Source organism: Myxocyprinus asiaticus, chromosome 41 (assembly GCF_019703515.2).
Source record: "Myxocyprinus asiaticus isolate MX2 ecotype Aquarium Trade chromosome 41, UBuf_Myxa_2, whole genome shotgun sequence".
Lineage (NCBI taxonomy): Eukaryota > Metazoa > Chordata > Actinopteri > Cypriniformes > Catostomidae > Myxocyprinus > Myxocyprinus asiaticus.
The window spans coordinates 32,303,340-32,321,722 of NC_059384.1; the positions used below are offsets into that span (position 1 = coordinate 32,303,340).

General features: G+C 42.9%; 1 protein-coding gene across 2 annotated transcripts in view; it reads right to left on the reverse strand.

Moving 5' to 3' along the window:
• The window catches only part of LOC127431646 (procollagen-lysine,2-oxoglutarate 5-dioxygenase 2-like), a 93,051-nt gene that overhangs the window by 49,179 nt on the left and 25,489 nt on the right, over positions 1-18,383 (reverse strand). For both annotated transcript variants that reach the window (XM_051682176.1, XM_051682175.1), the window contains exons 2-4: positions 6,860-6,951; positions 6,513-6,649; positions 3,747-3,910 (exon numbers count right to left, since the gene is read on the reverse strand). In XM_051682176.1, the coding sequence (XP_051538136.1) occupies positions 3,747-3,910; positions 6,513-6,649; positions 6,860-6,951 (393 nt within the window). The remainder of the gene's footprint in view (positions 1-3,746; positions 3,911-6,512; positions 6,650-6,859; positions 6,952-18,383) is intronic.

Here is an 18,383-nt window from a genome sequence, read left to right on the forward strand (position 1 = left end):
ATTGTAAGTGCATGTGCTAGAACTACACTTTACGATAGAATACCTACGAATACTCCAACATAATCACACGGGAAGTTGGCAAGTTGTTTACAAGAGTTCCAGTACCCTAGGATCGGCCACATTATTCCAACACACTGACAAGTGGCATCTTCCATCAGACATTTTTGTCTTGGCTCAAGTATGTTTACATTCCCTTGTGGCACGACTGGAAGGCCATTGTGTCGTGGGAGACCTGGGTTTGGATCCCAATAAATGCATTTGCACAATCAGTGACGCGCGATTCGGAGGTTGAATTTTTCCCTCTAACATTACATTTTTACTCCACTGATGGTTAGATTTAGGTTTGGGGTTTGGGTTGGGTAATTAAGTTTATAAAATATGCATTCCTCTTAACTGTATTATACCCTGCACAGATGAAAACAACTTGCTTCACAACTCACTTTTAGCACCATGGACTTTACATCTGCAAAATAGAGATCACGCATGCTCACATTTTCCCAAAAGCAGTAGTGTTTCGAATTTCAGTATGTACAGACTGATTTTGGCTAAACAAAAGTCAGCCTGCTGTTTTCGATTTCTTATGAGATCACAAAGAAAATATTCCCACCATAATTGATCTGATCTGAGAATGTATTTCATATAGTAGATTTGATTGAAATATTTGAAGATTTAAATATATGGCACACTGTGGGTTTTTATATGGTTAAGAAAAATTCTTCCATAAAAGGTAAAAACTGCCCTGAAATTGTATTCCAGAGGGCACATACTACAGCCCCATAAAAAGTACATTTCTGACACTGACGGACACACTTATACACTCTCTCAGATGAATGCACCATTCACACAGACCCGTGCATGAATAGCACACTATTCTTGGTGGCCTGCAGGAAATTCCACAAGGTGACTGGCCACTGCCAAGTGGTTTACATAGAAAACACATCGTATTCTAGCGATAATGAAATTGCAGTGTTTTTCTTTGCTCTCTATAATCCCTCTGCTTGCATTGTTCGAAATCCTCCCAGAACAAACAAACCCATACAGCATCGTCCGGGGCAAACTGTTACGACGATATGACTCAGATTGCTGCCAGCCATGACCTTGTGTGCAGAAAGTCTTCAAGTGATATGCTGCCTGAGTTATAGCTTAAAGCTATGAAGGTAAAATAGTGCCTAAATGATTTGCATGCACAGAGTGAGATTTGTGAAAGCGTAAAACAATTGCAAGCGAAATTTGATTTGCATGCGCACAGATCATTTTGTAAAGGTGTAAATCAAATTGCAAGTGTAAGAAAAAAAATATTAGCAATACTTTAATGCTTTGCATAAGTGTAATTCATGTGTAGTGAATCTGTACTTTCACATCAACACAAAGTAAATGTGGTCTGTATTCTTTTGATCCTTTTTTTCACGCTTGCATTTTTGGCACTGTTTTCACACCTAAACACATCCAAAAACATTGCAATCCTACAATCACGTTTGCAGTAGTTTATTTTACACATACCGACTGATTCTACATGGTCAATCCGTTTTGCTGTTCATGACACCCTTTCTTTGCTTGCATATCGCTGATTGTAGGTTTGCAATGTTTTTGGCCACGTTTAGGCCCCAAAACAGTGGCAAAATAATACACACCAAATTTACTTTGTGTTAATATGAAACTGTAAATTCACAACACATGAATTACACTTAAGAAAGCATTAAAGTCTTACTAATATTTTGTTCTTATGCTTCAAACTTGATTTACGCCTTTACAAAACCTTCTGTGTGCATTCAATTTATTTTTATGCTTGCAATTTGATTTACACTTTCACAAATCTTACTCTGCACATTAAACATTTTCTATCGCACTTGTAACTTAATTTACGCTTTTACAAATCTTACACTGCACTTGCAAATCATTTAGGCACTATTTTACCTTCATATAAAGCCTGACCTCCCAAATGCATGATGACAACCTGAGAACATGTGTACACATAACATGGCATGTTGTAAACCAGGGCTACTCAACTTCATAGACAAGTTGGCCAGATGGAAAAAATCTCAGGGCATGCGGGCCAATCCAGAATATTTTGTTAACATAAAGCTTCTATCAGATATTGTGTTATAATAGGCCTATAATATTTGTTTTTTTTTTTTCCAGCAGGAAATTTTGAAAAAAATTAATAAAATAAAATAAAAAAATAAATCAACTAAAAAGTGCTTTAAAATAGGAGTAAATTAGATTGATGCTAAAATTGTATTGAACAATAAGAGTGACGTTTGTTACAGATGCATTGATTTAAACTTTTTACTTTTCAAATCGAATATCGAATTTACTGACCAAATTAATGAATATAACTTTTCTGTTTCTCTGAACTCACGCTTGTCATCCATGATTTTAGTACTTTAATCTTCCCATTTTGTCAAAATTATGGATTATTTTTAGCGAAACTCTGAAAGCATCTAAAAACATGGTGCTTCTCCACGAGACATTGTAAAAATACAGAGACCTGGTGCAAAAACTGTCTAGCACAAGACATGAAAACAATTGAAAATGAGCGCGATCAGACATAAAATGCATATGGTGTGAAGAGCCCCTTACGCCGGTTTCACATATCCTCCATGAGCAGGGCGTGAGCGGGGCATGAGCGGGGCATGAACAGCGTGTTATTGTTTCAGTGCCCATGTTAACAGATTACACCATTCTCACTGCATGCGTTAGTCGCGAGGTGATGTGTCCTAGAAGCGAACCAGATGTGACAGTGAGCGGATAGTTTCGCCGTTGAGCCTATTTTTGCCACGTGACTCACACTGAACTCAGCGACTCTGGGTGCAGTAGAAAACTAAAATAATCAGGAGATTTTAGAAAAGACACAAAAACAAATAAACAATATTTAAACCGAACCTGCTATACACTACAATGTATACGTCTGCATACAATCAAACATGAAATAACTAAATAAAGGAAAGAATAAATAAAAAAATATGCTGGAATTTTCCTGTGTTGTTTATATACAGAGACAGTTTAAAAGAGACGGACCACTGGTATTAAAATGAATGTGAGTAATTGGAATGCTCGCCTTACAGGTAAAAGAGCCAATCACCTTTTAGATAAAGACACTGCCTGTCAATCAACTCTAATGCATGCGCATTAGCTTATCCAGTCTGAAAAAAGTGTTTTTTAGCATAAACTGAGGTAAAGCAGCACAATTTATGCTACTATGATACTGATTTTAAATATATGTTTTTTTTTAATGTAATCCTGACCAGCTGTTTTGGAAATTTCAGTCTTTCCACATTCAAGTAGATAGGAGCTGTACTTTTATGACGCTTGAGGTTTACACACTGCACAGCTATCTACCAGCTGGCAACCGTTACGATAACTCACCAAGATTCTCTTAAAACTTTTGCTCTGCCATGACAGAAGTTGAAAACTGACCATAGAAGAAGGCTGTTTATGCTAATGGACGCTCTTGCGCCCCTTGTGGAAACACTGAGAATGCAATGAGTTCTTGCATTGCATTATGAATTGCAATGACACATGAAACCAAGCTTGTGTAGCTAGAACGATTTCTGTTCACATACTTGTGTATGTTTCAGTCCTAAGTCTTGGTATCTCAGTGTTGCTTTGTAAACTATATGTAGTGCTAGTGCTGTGGTAATCAAATTGAATCTGAAAAGTGCAATGCCTTTGGGTCCAACTTTACAAAAAAAACAGAATGGTCCAATTTCCAATAATTCCCCTCAGAGTTAACACTTTTTACACACCTCCAGAGTTAAGGAAACGTTTCCCATTGCGGACGGAGGGGTACTTCTCTTCCAGTCGCGTATCTGGCCAGATAATGCCATCTGCAGCGAACACCACCTTATGGTTCATCTGGTGGAACTTTCTTAGAATCTCCTCAGGTCCACCAGCAAAAATGAGGTCATAACTGAGGGAAATAAATAAATAAATTATGTTATCCTGTTCACAGTACATACCAATTCATCAAATGATCAGAAATTAGCCACATGTTCACATGTAAGAAGTTATAAAACAGTTGTACAAACAACATTTGCTAATACACCAATGGTTTATTTAATAAGCTGTGTCTATTTTCATTGACATGCTGGAATGGAGTGAGAGTCATTTTGCATGCATGTAGGTCTTGCATTTCAGACACTATTAATCTGCCTGGTAACGGGAGTAACTATAAATGTCATCAAAGGAAGTTAACTGTGGGTAAGGAACCAAGGTTTCCTCTCATCTGGGCAACACCTGTGCACACAAATCGTTTCCCTTTTCTCATCATGACTTTCAAAATTCATCTATGGAATATGTGACACAGCCATAATATGGCAAAATGTTCTCAACTGTACCTCAAAAGGAAATATTACTATGGAAGACATTTCAGAGGAAAAGAGGAACCCTGAGCTTTGATTTGTTAGCAGCATTTGACAAATCATTTTGGTTGTACACAAGGCTAGCTATTCACTGACGTAAAGCCCTTAATGTTGTTGTTATTCTAAAATCCTCTGAACCCTTAAACTGTTTTGGAGGCCTAGAAATAACTTTAATTCCAGATATGGGCACGTATAAATATCTTAAAACTTCAGAAAGGCCTGTAATAAGGACTTGATTTGATTTGAGGTAGGGCGTTTTATATAAAAGACCCCTTGATAAACAAAATCACTGCGCACAGCAGGTTAGTGCAAAGTTCACTTCAAACACTGGGCCTTATTTTGCTCTGTGATCATAATAATTGCTAATTTCTACAGAACACACCCAGACCTGCATGCCCAGGCTATTTATTATGGCTGATTAACATAAATCAAAGCCACCATTTCGCTAAGAGCCTAAGGTAGGCTTTCATAATTGTTGAACAAATGCCCAACCGATTTGCCTTCACGTAAAATCTTGCTGTTTTCCTTTAGGTTGGTATAAGGTTGCAGGATTTAAAAATGGATATCCATTTACACTTAAGGCGCATTAGTTATAGATGATTGAAAAGCTACTGCATACCTTTAGCCAGTTAACATAGATCTTTTGCTGAGAATAATTTACATTAAATTATAGGTAATTGCTAAAAGTAATCCTTTGGAAAAGTGTTCGGTGGCAAATTAAGTACATTCAAGGGACAGCTGGTCCCCACAACATGAATATTATAATAATTTATTATCTGATAAACAATCTTGTCGACCGGTATTTTTACTTATAGTACAACTGTTGTCACTTTTTCAAACTTGAAATTTCAACTTAGCTCAGGTTTAACTCAGGTTTGTTTTTAACCCTGGGTTCAAGTATCAAGGGTTATTTTGTAAAATGTTTTTACCACTGATAGTCTTCCCCTCTGATGTAGCTCTCATATCTTATTTGTAGTTTTTTCCGTAAAGGACAAAAAAGGGACGTCCCAGCTAACAGTTGACAGTTGACAACCCTACTCAGCAGTCACCTTTTTTTTATTTTACACAAGCGATAATGAGATTTCACAGGTATGGCTAAGTGGAAAACATTTACTAATGACTTAAATTTAATTCTGTTTCTCACACTTGAAATGACTTGAAATGTAGCACACATGTGATATGAACTACTTTTCATATCACATTTAGAGGTCTGTTACCTGACCCGATGGGGCCAAATAAACCATCAGGTTTCGGGCCATGTTTGGGTTAGTTTTTTAATTATAACTTCACGTTCGGGTTGGGTTTGTGATTAATGACAGACGACTGAAACAGAACAGAAAAAAAAAGTAGGGCATTTTCACACCGAACGTGTTTTTGCGTGTGTTTGCGCTGCTTTTCAATTGTTTTTCTATGTAAAAATGCACTGGATGGACGCTTTTGACCATTGTGTCTCACTGTTTTTTCAGCATCTCATAAAGGACTGCCACATATTTTAGACACCATCTCAAGTTTGATTTGTTAAAAAAAGTTAAGCTTTTTTAGTGCAGGTGTCACAAAGATTGCTCTGAAGAAATTCAGGTTGCAAAGAGGACTTCATGTGACTGTTATGCTGTTACAAATTATTCCAGATTGTTCTTCACCCAGCAAAGTTTCAGCGCTTGATAAACGATAAGCCAATGTTTTTTCCCTTCTGCTTTGGTGTGCTGTGGAGCCGCCATGCCTTGTTAAATCGCTGTATGTTTACTGTTACTATACTGCTACGAATGTTGCCTACGATGCTTAAATAAAATACAGCCTATTGCAACAAATTCACTTGCTTAGAAGATAAATTATAAGGAGAGTACACGATTTCAGGTTTGGGCTTAAATTTTGCCGGTACCATTTGGGCTAGGTCATGCCATCTGGACAGTACTTTTGACAGTGGATTTGGACTTTTTGACAGTATCCTTCCACCATCCACTTCCATAGTATAGAAATGAGCAGCTCAGACATTCAACTAAACTTTTTTTGTGTTTCACAAAAGAAAGACAATTATATATTTAAATTTTTTGCAGAGCTATTCCTTTAACCAAATGACCCAGTTGAACAATTTAGCTTTTCTCCTGGTAATAAAGGAACCTTAGTTCCTCATCCACATTATGCCAAACGTACCTGTCTACAGAAAGGACCACCAGGTCTTCTTGGTCAGCCAGTCCCTTCATGGCCTCTTTCAGTAGTCGAACCTTCTGGCCTCCACCGATGGACCGACCCACATCACCTCCCTTCCACTCCTCACCCATCCCCAGCACCTAAAAAAGAAAAAGACTTGTTCTCATGTTCTTAGGACATATGGGCATTTGTCTTGCGCAAATCACTACTGTCACAGATACTAGTATCCACAGTTATGATGGAGTTAAATAAAGTGAGAACCAATGGTCCTGTACATACTAGCATGGTGGGTTGAGGGAATGCATGACCCGGTGTTGTGTGATTGTTTAACATGAAAAATAATGTATTACCTTCACAGTATAGTTGAAGTAGTTTGCTGACTGCATGAAGCGAAGGAAGCCATCTGTTTCTTGTGTGGCAACAGTAAGTACAAGTAGTTTTTCTGCCGAAAGAAGAAAATAAAGTTAATGAGAGTAAATATGAGAGTAAGAGAGAAAAAGTCAAACATAACATATTTGTAGAGTAAAATAACATGACAGTTTTCACACTGTGGCATGGTGTGGTTTATAAACATTATTGAAATTGAAGGCTATATTCCTTACAATCATAAAACTTTCCAAAAAACCTGCCGGTTGCTAAAGAGCCTCTTTAGCAAAATAGCCTCTTTAGCAAAATAAATATGTTGCTCTTTGCCTACAGTAGGAAGTAGGGGGTATCTAGTTACTCCAAACCAAACTACAACCAAACCTCAAACCCATGTCAACACTCCCAAGATTTCTATTGAGGATAAATGTAAAGTAACGTTAAAATGAACCAAAATGTTTTTGGCAAAACACCATGTATAATAAGTAATAGTGTTATATATGGTTGTGGTAGAGGTAGTGCTGATAGTTAGCTAGCAGAGAAGGGTCTTCTCAAGAACCTGCTACATTTCCGCTGGACGTGCCATAGGGCAGGGACTGACCCTTTAGTAGAGCAAAGTCTGAAAATAAATTCCACATTTGGGTTTGAAAGGCTGGGGAACTTCAATCGTCCGTCATCTCTGGGGTATGGTGAACAGCCCCAGAGAAATCTTAAGAAAACTTGGGACAAAAAAACAGTATGTGTGTTCGTCATATGTACCACTGTAGGAGTATTGTAGGTTTTACAACTGCACAGATTGACACATATGGACAATTTACAGTGTGACCTTTACAAACACGCTTCAGTCCTTTGATTTATATATAATAATAATATATATATATATATATATATATATATTATGACTAATTGATTTAAATGTGAAATGTGTCATTTTTGCACCACTACAGAATTGAAAAAATAACTAGATAGGTAAAGTTTGTCAAGACCCCGTGTCCAACTGTGTGGATGTTGTATTTTAACTTCGCTATATGCAACACATATTTTAAATGCATAAAAACTGACTGAATACTGTTCACAAGACTCTAGGCTGTCATTTAAAGGGTTAACTTCTGCCGCACCGAGTCACGTGACACAACAGCATGACGTCAATTTCCTTGAAGCACTCCTACGGATGCAGCGGCAACAAAATTGCCTCTGGAAAGAAATCTCTAAGTTTTTTCATTGAACCCTGTTTGGTTGTAAAGAGTAGAGTCTCTAGAGTCGTTGGATATGCCGCTTTAAAAAATCTGTTGATTTCTCACGTGTCAGTGCCCTGATAAACATGATATCTATATATGTGGACACTGGCACCACATTTTCTCAGAAGCAGAAAAAACATGTTAGTTATTTTGAATAACTTTCAACTCTAACACATCTTTGGGTCATTTAGCTTCATTTTAATCTACATTTTGTTTTATTTTATTTTGTTATCTCTGTGTAATACAATTATATTCATTAACATTAGTTAATGCATTCCTATATACAAGTATTTACAATGCATTTTCACACTGAGAATAAATGGGTTCATCCAAAAGCTGAAAAATGTTGCTTTCAGAGGCTTATTATGGACTTAGGATGAAATTAAGGTGTATTCTGAACTGTTCTGAGACCAGTGAAGACAAACAGCATACTGGAGGTTAAGTCATTCAATAAATAGGGAGCAAGGGAGCATCCTATAGCTTTCTCTGCAGCAAAGTGCATTCAATCCTAAAATCTGACCAAAAGTTCAGTTTCAGGCTGCAGATGATGTTTGGACCACTCAACATGTTTGGCAGACATGGGACAATGGTAATCAGTACACAGATTCAGAATTGTATCATGCTACATTTTGTTTTAACATGATTTAACATTACTCTGAATAATAATTATTTATTGCGCTTTACAGAAAATCAGCTGTAATGTCTGTAATGTTTTAAAAACATAAATAACCAACACTCCTGAAAACATAAACAATTTTATGAAAAAAATCATACTTTCTATAGCTTAGTGTTATTTAACATTTCACAATGTAGTCTCACTGTCCACATATGTGGACATTAATTTTTAAGAAAACTAATTGCTCTAGAATTATTATTTTTATTTTATTTATTTATTTATTTTTTGCTTGTTTATGAAGTGCTACTAGTTACAAATCAAAAAGGGAAACGGAAAAGGCACACAGCACTCATGCGGTGGTCTCAGGAGGTTAATGTTAGCTTAACAAAACCTTGTATGAAAGTTAGTTAACTTAAAGATTTAAGTTTGAAGGTAGATAAATGTCATAGCAACCTGAGTCAGAACAGTCTGAAGGTCACTACTAGGGATGTAATGGTATGAAATTTTCACGGTATGAAAACCATCACAAAAAATACCTGGGTATTACAGCATCACGGTATTATGGTGCTTACCTTATAAACCTTTAATTTTAGATTTGGCACATGTCTGATAAACACAGAATTTTTTTTAGTTATAACAAGTTCTTTAAGATTATTTTTTATTTCTTTAGAACACTTTCTTAATCACATGAAATAAACATAAACATAAGCATAAGATAATCATAAAACAAGTAAAATAATATGTTTGCTATAAATCAAAAACATATTATATAATTGAAAAATGTTAAATATATGTCAAATCAGATTCATACTCTATGTCAAGTCAGGGTAGGTTGTGATGCAAAAAAGCAAGCATATTTATGTTATCTGTGCTGAAGTGGGAGCTTTGTTGGGACAAAATGTGGCCACTTGAGCTGAAAATTCACTCAAATGGTACACTTGTGGCTAGGATGCACAAATAGTTTTGGGTTATGTTAGACAGAAGTGGCATTTCTGTGGCATGTGAGTTCCACCAAGCAAGTGGATTATCATCAGCAGGGATGGTGGGCGAGGATGTGTACACTTGGAGCTCCAACTTTATTTTTCTACACGAGACTTTTCCATGGTGGTGGTGGAAGTGCCCTGTCCCTGTTATGCCTTTGTTGAGGTGATGTACTTTAACAACCCAGATAGACTCTTTCTGGCTTCTCAGTGGAAGTGCTTGCAGTACTTCTCCCTTCTTCTGCATCACAGTCAGCTGATGTTGAGGCTTTCCTTCTATCATTGGGGTAGATTGTATGATTAAACCTTAAATCTTGGATTTAAAAATTGGATTTAAAAATGAATGACCAAAAACGTCCTGGTTACTTGCGTAACCTCCGTTCCCTGATGGAGGGAACGAGACGTTGTGTCGATGTAGTGACACTTGGGGTCACTCTTGGGAGCCCCAAACACCTCTGGTCTTTGATAAAAGGCCAATGAAAATTGGCGAGTGGTATTTGCATGCCACTCCCCCGGACATATGGGTATAAAAGCAGCTGGTATGCAACCACTCATTCAGGTTTTATGCTGAGGAGCAGAGACAAGGTCTGGCCATTTCAGCAGGTAGTTCAGCGTTGTGGCAGGTGGGACACAACATCTCGTTCCCTCCATTAGGGAACAGAGGTTACGCAAGTAACCAGGACATTCCCTATCTGTCACTCACTCGACGCTGTGTCGATGTAGTGACACTAGGGGTCCCTATACAAAACGCCGCAACTGGCTGAACTGTGTTACGTGAACTGGAGGTGTGTGACGGGCAGACATCTGTGTGCCTCGTAGCCAGCGCACCAGGCCGACACGTAACCTCCCCCAACATAGTTATGAGTGTCGAACGGCCCTTTGGGGACAAGTCGACTACCCAAAAGATAGAGACAGGCTAACCCGGTCGTGGCCTCTTTTACCCTTCTTTTTTCCACTCCATAAAAAACAAGGGGGATTATCCAACTGGGCTGCCAGGTCTACCCAACGGGGGAGGAGTTACTACAAACATGGAGACTGTGGCAGAGCGGGCTCTGCCCAAGGAAGACGAAGTTTGCCAACAGGGAAACTAATTAGCGGAAGATATACATCGCATGGGGTTACCATACAGGGAACCGCCACATGCAGTGCACCTACCCCAGAACAGGGCTCTTAGTTAGCATGTGTACTGGGCTGGCAGTGAGTCTCTCCGAAAACTCAACTGCCACAGGGCTCGAGGAAGTCAAACAGGGAACATAGTTTGTGAACACTACTGGGAATTAATGGCGCACGTCTTCAGCTCAGAGGACTTGAAAGGCACTATGTGCAAGCGATACACCCGGCCAGCTATCCCGGGCTTATCCGCTTGTATTGTGTGCCACTACCTGGGACGAAACCGGAACCACCCAGAGGTTGTAGAACCTTGCAAAAGTGTTGGGTGTTGCCCAGCCCGCTGCTCTGCAAATGTCTGTTAGAGAGGCACCCCTGGCCAGGGACCAGGAGGCCGCTACACCCCTGGTAGAATGGGCTCGTTGCCCTACCGGGGGCGGCACATCCTGGGCGTGATATGCCATAGCTATGGCGTCAATGAGCCAGTGGGCGATCCTCTGCTTGGAGACAGCGTTTCCTTTCCGCTGTGCATCAAAGCAGACAAAGAGCTGCTCAGAGATCCTAAAGCTCTGTGTGCGATCCAAATAGATGCATAAAGCACGCACCGGACACAGCAACAACAGGGCTGGGTCTGCCTCCTCCTGGGGCAGTGCTCACAGATTCACCACCTGGTCCCTTAAAGGGGTCGTGGAAACCTTGGGCACATAGCCCGGTCGGGATCTCAAGATCACATGAGAGTAGCCCGGACAGAATTCCAGGCACATTTCGCTGACAGAGAATGCTTGCAGGTCACCTACCCTCTTGATGGAAGTGAGCGCAGTCAGGAGGGCAGTCTTCAAGGAGAGAGCCTTAAGCTCAGCTGACTGCAAAGGCTCAAAGGGGGCTCTCTGTAGACCCTGAAGTACTATAGAGAGGTCCCATGAGGGAACAAGGCGCGGTCTGGAGGGGTTCAGCCTCCTGGCGCCTCTCAGAAACCTGATGATCAGGTCGTGCTTCCCTAAGGACTTACCGTCCACTGTGTCATGATGTGCTGTTATAGCAGCAACATACACCTTCAAGGTGGAAGGGGACAGCCACCCTTCAAACCTCTCCTGCAGGAAGGAAAGCACCGATCCGACTGAGCATCTCTGGGGGTCTTCCCGTCGGGAAGAACACCACTTAGCGAACAGATGCCACTTAAAAGCATACAGGCGCCTCGTAGAGGGGGCCCTAGCCTGAGTGATCACATAGGTCTTCTACGTCCCGTCCAGGGGCTAGACATGGAGATTCCAGAGGTATGGTCGTGGATGCCAGATGGTGCCCCGTCCCTGAGAAAGAAGGTCCTTCCTCAGGGGAATTCGCCAGGGGGGGCGCTGTCGCGTGAGGTCCGAGAACCACGTCTGGGTGGGCCAGTAGGGTGCTACCAGGACGACCTGCTCCTCGTCCTCCCTGACCTTGCACAGAGTCTGTGCAAGTAGGCTCACTGGGGGAAATGCATATTTGCATAGGCCAGGAGGCCAGCTGTGTGCCATCGTGTCTATGCCGAGAGGTGCCTCGGTCAGGGCGAACCAGAGCAGGAAGCGGGAGGATTCTTGGGAGGTGAACAGGTCTACCTGTGCCTGTCCGAATCGACTTCAAATCAGCTGGACCACCTGAGGATGGAGTCTACAATCTCCCCTGAGGGTAACCTGCCATGACAGCGCGTCCACTGTAGTATTGAGGTCGCCCGGGATGTGAGTGGCTCGCAGTGACTTGAAGTGCTGCCGACTCCAGAGGAGGAGACAGCGGGCGAGTTGTGACATACAACGAGAGCGCAGACCACCTTGGTGGTTGACGTATGCTACCGTTGCCGTGTTGTCTGTCCGAACTAACACGTGCTTGCCCTAGATCAACGGCCGGAACTTCTGCAGGGTGAGCAGAATTGCCAACAACTCGAGGCAGTTGATGTGCCAACGTAGCCGCAGGCCTGTCCATATGCCGGCGGCTGTGTGCCCATTGCAAACAGCGCCCCAGCCCATTTTGGAGGCGTCTGTCGTGACAACGACATGCCTGGAGACCTGCTCTAGGGGAACACCTGCCCGTAGAAATGAGAGGTCGGTCCAAGGACTGAAGAGACGGTGACAGGCCGGTGTGATGACCACACAATGTGTCCTGCGGCGCCATGCCCATCTCGGGACTCGAGTCTGAAGCCAGTGCTGAAGCAGTCTCATATGCATCAACCCAAGCGGGGTGGCCACCGCTGAGGATGCCATATGCCCCAGGAGCCTCTGAAAGTTTCAGTGGAACTGCTGTTTTCTGTTTGAATGCCTTCAAACAGGCCAGCACCGACTGTGCGCGCTCGTTCGTGAGGCGCGCTGTCAAAAAGACCAAAGAGTCCAACTCAAAACCAAGAAAAGAGATGCTCTGAACCGGGAGGAGCTTGATCTTTTCCCAGTTGACACGAAGCCCTAATCGGCTGAGGTGCGAGAGTCCCTGTGTGCACACAACATGTCCCGAGAGTGAGCTAGGATTAGCCAGTCATCGAGATAGTTGAGAATGTGAATGCCCACTTCCCTTAACGGGGCAAGAGCTGCCTCTGCGACCTTCGTGAAGACGCGAGGGGACAAGGACAGGCCAAAAGGGAGGACCTTGTACTGATATGCCTGAGCCTCGACTGCAAACCACAGGAAGGGTCTGTGTCGAGGTAGAATCGAGACGTGAAAGTACGCGTCCTTCAGGTCTACCGCCGCGAACCAATCTTGATGCCGGACGCTCTCCAGAATGAGTTTTTGCTTCAGCATCTTGAATGGGAATCTGTGTAAAGCCCAGTTCAGTACTCGGAGGTCCAAGATTGGCCACAACCCACTGCCTTTTTTTCAGTACGATGTAGGGGTTGTAAAACCCCTTCTTCATCTCGGCCGGAGGGACAGGTTCTATCGCACCCTTCCGTAGGAGGGTGGCGATCTCCGTGCGCAAGGTAGCAGCGTTTTCGTCCTTCACCAAGGTGAAGTGGATACCGCTGAACCTGGGCGGACGCCTGGCAAACTGAATCGCGTAGCCGAGTCGGACAGTCCGGACCAGCCATCGCGACGGATTGGAAAGCACAAGCCACGCATCCAAGTTCCGCGCAAGGGGGACCAAAGGGACAACGTCGTCGGATGTACCAGCAGGTGGGGCTCGAGGTGCCACACCATGACTGTCACATCGGGGGCGGATGTGTGCCGCAGCTGGGCGCGTAAGGGCGGGGAGACCGCCGCTGGAGCACCAATCCTGCAAGGGAAAACTGGTGGACGGTGGTTGTGATGATGACTGTGCACAGTGCGTATGTGACCCAGGGAAGGAGGAAACCACTCTTTTGCTGAACTGGGTACCGCAGCCACTTGGGCATGCGGCGAAATCAAATAAAAAGACAACAAAAGATTCTCCACACGGCCCTCCACCGGGGGATGGAGTGGTCTTCTTACCAGCTCCAATGCAGTGGGTTTCGTCGACCCTGGGTCTCCCGTCTCAGGGGCGCTTTGAAGAACTTCGTGGGTTCTTGGCGGCCGGCCGTGAGACGGGTGGCATCTGCTTCCTGTGGTGGGCTCCACGCCAGGGCCAGGCCAAAGGGGCGGGCTGTGGCGGAGCCGGTGCAGTCACCGCAGGGGGGACGCCCTTGGTGACAAGAAGACGGGGTGTGGGATCTTGAGCCGCGCCGGGGCAGGATATGCCGGACAGCCTCCGTTCAAGCCAAAGGTGGCGCTCCTGGACCACTAATGTGAACATCGTCCGCCCGAGAGACCGCCGTGACCTTCGTCGCTCGGAGAGCGAGGTCGGTCGCCGAGTGCAGTTCCTGGATCAGATCTGTGGTGGAACTACCCTCGTGCAGTTCTTTTAGCGCCTTGGCTTGGTGGACCTGCAGGAGAGCCATGGCGTGCAGGGCAGAGGCGGCTTGTCCAGCAGCACTGTAGGCTTTGGCTGTCAGGGACAACGTGAACCTACAGGGCTTTGATGGGAGCTTTGGGCGTCCGCGCCAGGTTGCGGCGTTCTGCGGGCAAAGGTGCACCACGAGCGCCTTATCCACTGGGAGAATCGCCGTATAGCCGCGGCCACCCAGAAAAGCATGACCGTCATCTCTGCATCAGCCTGTGACTGGGCAATCGACCCCGAAGGGGCTTCTGCGTCTGACTGGACAAGCCCGCTCTCCGATGCTGCGCTCGAGAGCTCATCAGCTTTGCGGGCTCCGAACAAGAGGTCGAACTCGCCATGAGACGAGCCGGCAGACTCATCCGGAAGCCCGATTGGGGCAGACGAGCGTGCTGGGAAATGGGAGGTCCGCGGGGGGATACCCGGCGGAGGTGATCCCATTGGAGTCCCCAAATCGCCCCCAGTGCTAGCCGCGCTGGCCTCAAACCCATAGGTAGAAGGACTGAGGCAGGGAGTCGCTGGGGTGGCTTGCTTTCTTACAAAAGCAAGCAGCGACCGCAACGTTGCCATGGTCATGTTCTCGCAGTGAGAACATGAACCATCCACGAACGCTGCCTCCATGTGGGTCGCGCCCAGACACGAAAGACAGGGATCGTGACCGTCTGAAGTTGAGAGGTAACGACCGCAACCAGGAATAACACACAATCAGAAAGGCATCTTTAAAAAGACGTGTCTTTAAAAAGACGTTCCGTGTGTGCCGCTCTTTTAGAGAAATATACTCTTCAGGAAAATATACTCTCTTTTTTCTGCCGAAGCGCCCAGGGATGTTCTCTGCAGTGCACCAGTGCAGAGGAGGGAGAAGCCGCTGAAATGCGCCATCAGATCCAGCAGAGGTGAATGAACAGTCGTGAGAATTCAGCTCAATGAGCATGACCGTTCGGCTCCGAAGAGAAAATCTGAATGAGTGGTTGCATACCAGCTCCTTTTATACCCGTATGTCCGGGGGAGTGGCATGCAAATACCACTCGCCAATTTTCATTGGCCTTTTATCAAAGACCAGAGGTGTTTCGGGCTCCCAAGAGTGACCCCTAGTGTCACTACATCGACACAACATCGAGTGAGTGACAGATAGGGAACATGTAATATTCAACACTTTCTTCATCTCCTCTAAATACCTCTGTGTCAGATCTTCTCTTATGGCATGCTTCACTCTTTGATGACACTGGAGTCTTCATCTGCATCAGTGAGCACTTCATAAAAGATTTGGTGAATGACAGGATTTAGGGAGGACAAAGTCACTCTCTTCTCTGAGACCAGGGCATCAGTGAAGTCATGAAGAGGCCCAAGAATTTTACAAGTATCTTCAAGGACACTTATGTCTGTACTTTTAAGCATAAGGTGCCAAGAATATCTGTCAAGAGCAAAAACAGCACAGATAGCTTGTTGTTGCTCTAGAAACCGGCTGAGTAGGTTGAACCCCATCGAGTGACTACATCATGAATGTTCAGGAATATTCTGATCTTTTTGTGCTTTCTTGAACTCTCTCTTCTGGGAGGCAAGCAGGGGGTGCTCACCCTGCGGTCTGTGTGGGTCCTAATGCCCCAGTATAGTGACGGGGACACTATACTGTAAAAAGGCACTGTCCTTTGGATGAGACATTAAACTGAGGTCCTGACTCTCTGTGGTCATTAAAAATCCTAGAGCACTCCTCATAAAGTGTAGGGGTGTAACCCCGGTGTCCTGGCTAAATTCCCCCCATTGGCCCATCTCAATCATGGCCTCCTAATAATCCCCATCCACTAATTGGCTCTATAACTCTATTCTCTCCTCTCCTCTCCACCAATAGCTGGTGTGTGGTGAGCTTACTGGTGCACTATGGCTGCCGTCGCACCATCCAGGTGGATGCTGCACACTGGTGGTGGTTGAGGAGCGTCCCCTGTTCACTGTGTAAAGCACTTTGAGTGTAGTGTCAGAAAAGCGCTATATAAATGTAACGTTCATTCATTCATTTTTCCAGCTGCGTGAAAATGCCTCAACCACACGCCTGCAGGCAGTTTGTACCCTTTGGATGTTGAGAGCCTTAGAAATGGCCAAGTTGATGTTATGGCCAAAACATCCAAACCAGACACAGGGAAATTCAGGCCTTCTTCATGTTTGTGGCATTATCAGTCGTAATGGCAGACACATTTTCTTTGTTGATGTGCCATGCCTACAGAACATTTTCCACCATTTCAATTATGTGACTTGCAGTGTGGTCTTCTGGAAAATACAGTGTTTCCAGGCAGTGGGAGTTTAGTTGCCAATCAGAGGTAAACTTGTGGTAAACTGTGAAACTTATGTACGGTTCCCCTAGACCACTGCAACTGGTCCACAGGTCAGTGATAGTTGCAAACCATATACCATCAGAGAGCTTCTTTGCAACAGAAGATCGCACTTCTTCATACATTTTTGGAATTTTTTTGGTGGAAAAGTATGATCTGGATGGAACACTGAACAGCGGGGCTGCCTTTTTCATAAGATTGAGGAAACCAGGCTTTTCCACTGTTTGAAATGGCATCATGTCTTTTGCAATAAAGTATGCCACAGCCTCATTTAGCTCTTTTGCTTATTTTAATGTTGGGGCAAATTTTACACCTTTGGCAAAAGACTCTGCAATCTGAGTCTGACCAGATGATGGCCCAGGAAGTGATAAGGCATTTTTCTGATGGATATAAATACATTTGAAATTAGACAAATCTGCTAAATTAAGACTAAAAAAAGACATGTTCACTATTATTTTTGTAATAGTGCAAAAAAAAAAAAAAAAAATTCTTGCTTAGTATTTTTGTATTGTTTTCCAGTAAATATTTCTAGAAATTCATACATCAAGAAATATTTACTTGAGAGAAGCAACCTGACACAAGTTGTGTTTTCAGGGTAATTTATCAAAATTCAGTGAGGTTTAAGCATAAAACAAGCAAAAGAAATCTGCCAATGTGGTAAGAAAAATTAAATTAAAGCAAACTTAAACAGGGTTTATTTTTCTTACCCCATTGGAAGATCTTTTTGCTTGTTTTAAGCAAAAACCTTGTTGAATTTTGATAAATTACCCTGAAAACACAACATTATATTATATTGTGTAAATATACTTTGTAATGAAATCAAGTTAATATATCTTGAGAAAAATATTTTTTGCAGTTTAATGAATGGATGTAATTTTAAAAAGTTTATGAAATCAAATTGAGCCAAACAAGATACTTTTGTGACCTGCTCCAACAAAATGAGACTCGCGGCCCGCGGGTGTATCATTGTATGTACATTATTACAAGTAGCACAAAATGGAAAATATCAGAGATTTTAAAAGATACAGTATACATTACTAAAATGTTTAATCTGCATGCCAAATCTGTGTTTCAACCACGGGGAGTCGGCTTTTCATCTAACGTGCGACATTTATTTGACTAGAACAATAAATTCGAGAGGAGTATATTGACAAAATGTTAAATATAATATTATATTTGTGCATTAATTTGTATATGTGAATTATATATTTTTTCTTAATCTGTTATTGATAGCTGAGACTTTTCTCGTTCATTCAAAATGCATTTTGGGGTCAAAATGACCCAAAATGATGGATCAGGTCACATTTTTAGGTAATATATTAATGTTTTACCACAGTAAATTTGACTTTCTGTGGGTTTTATTATTTTGCAAATACATCATTGCC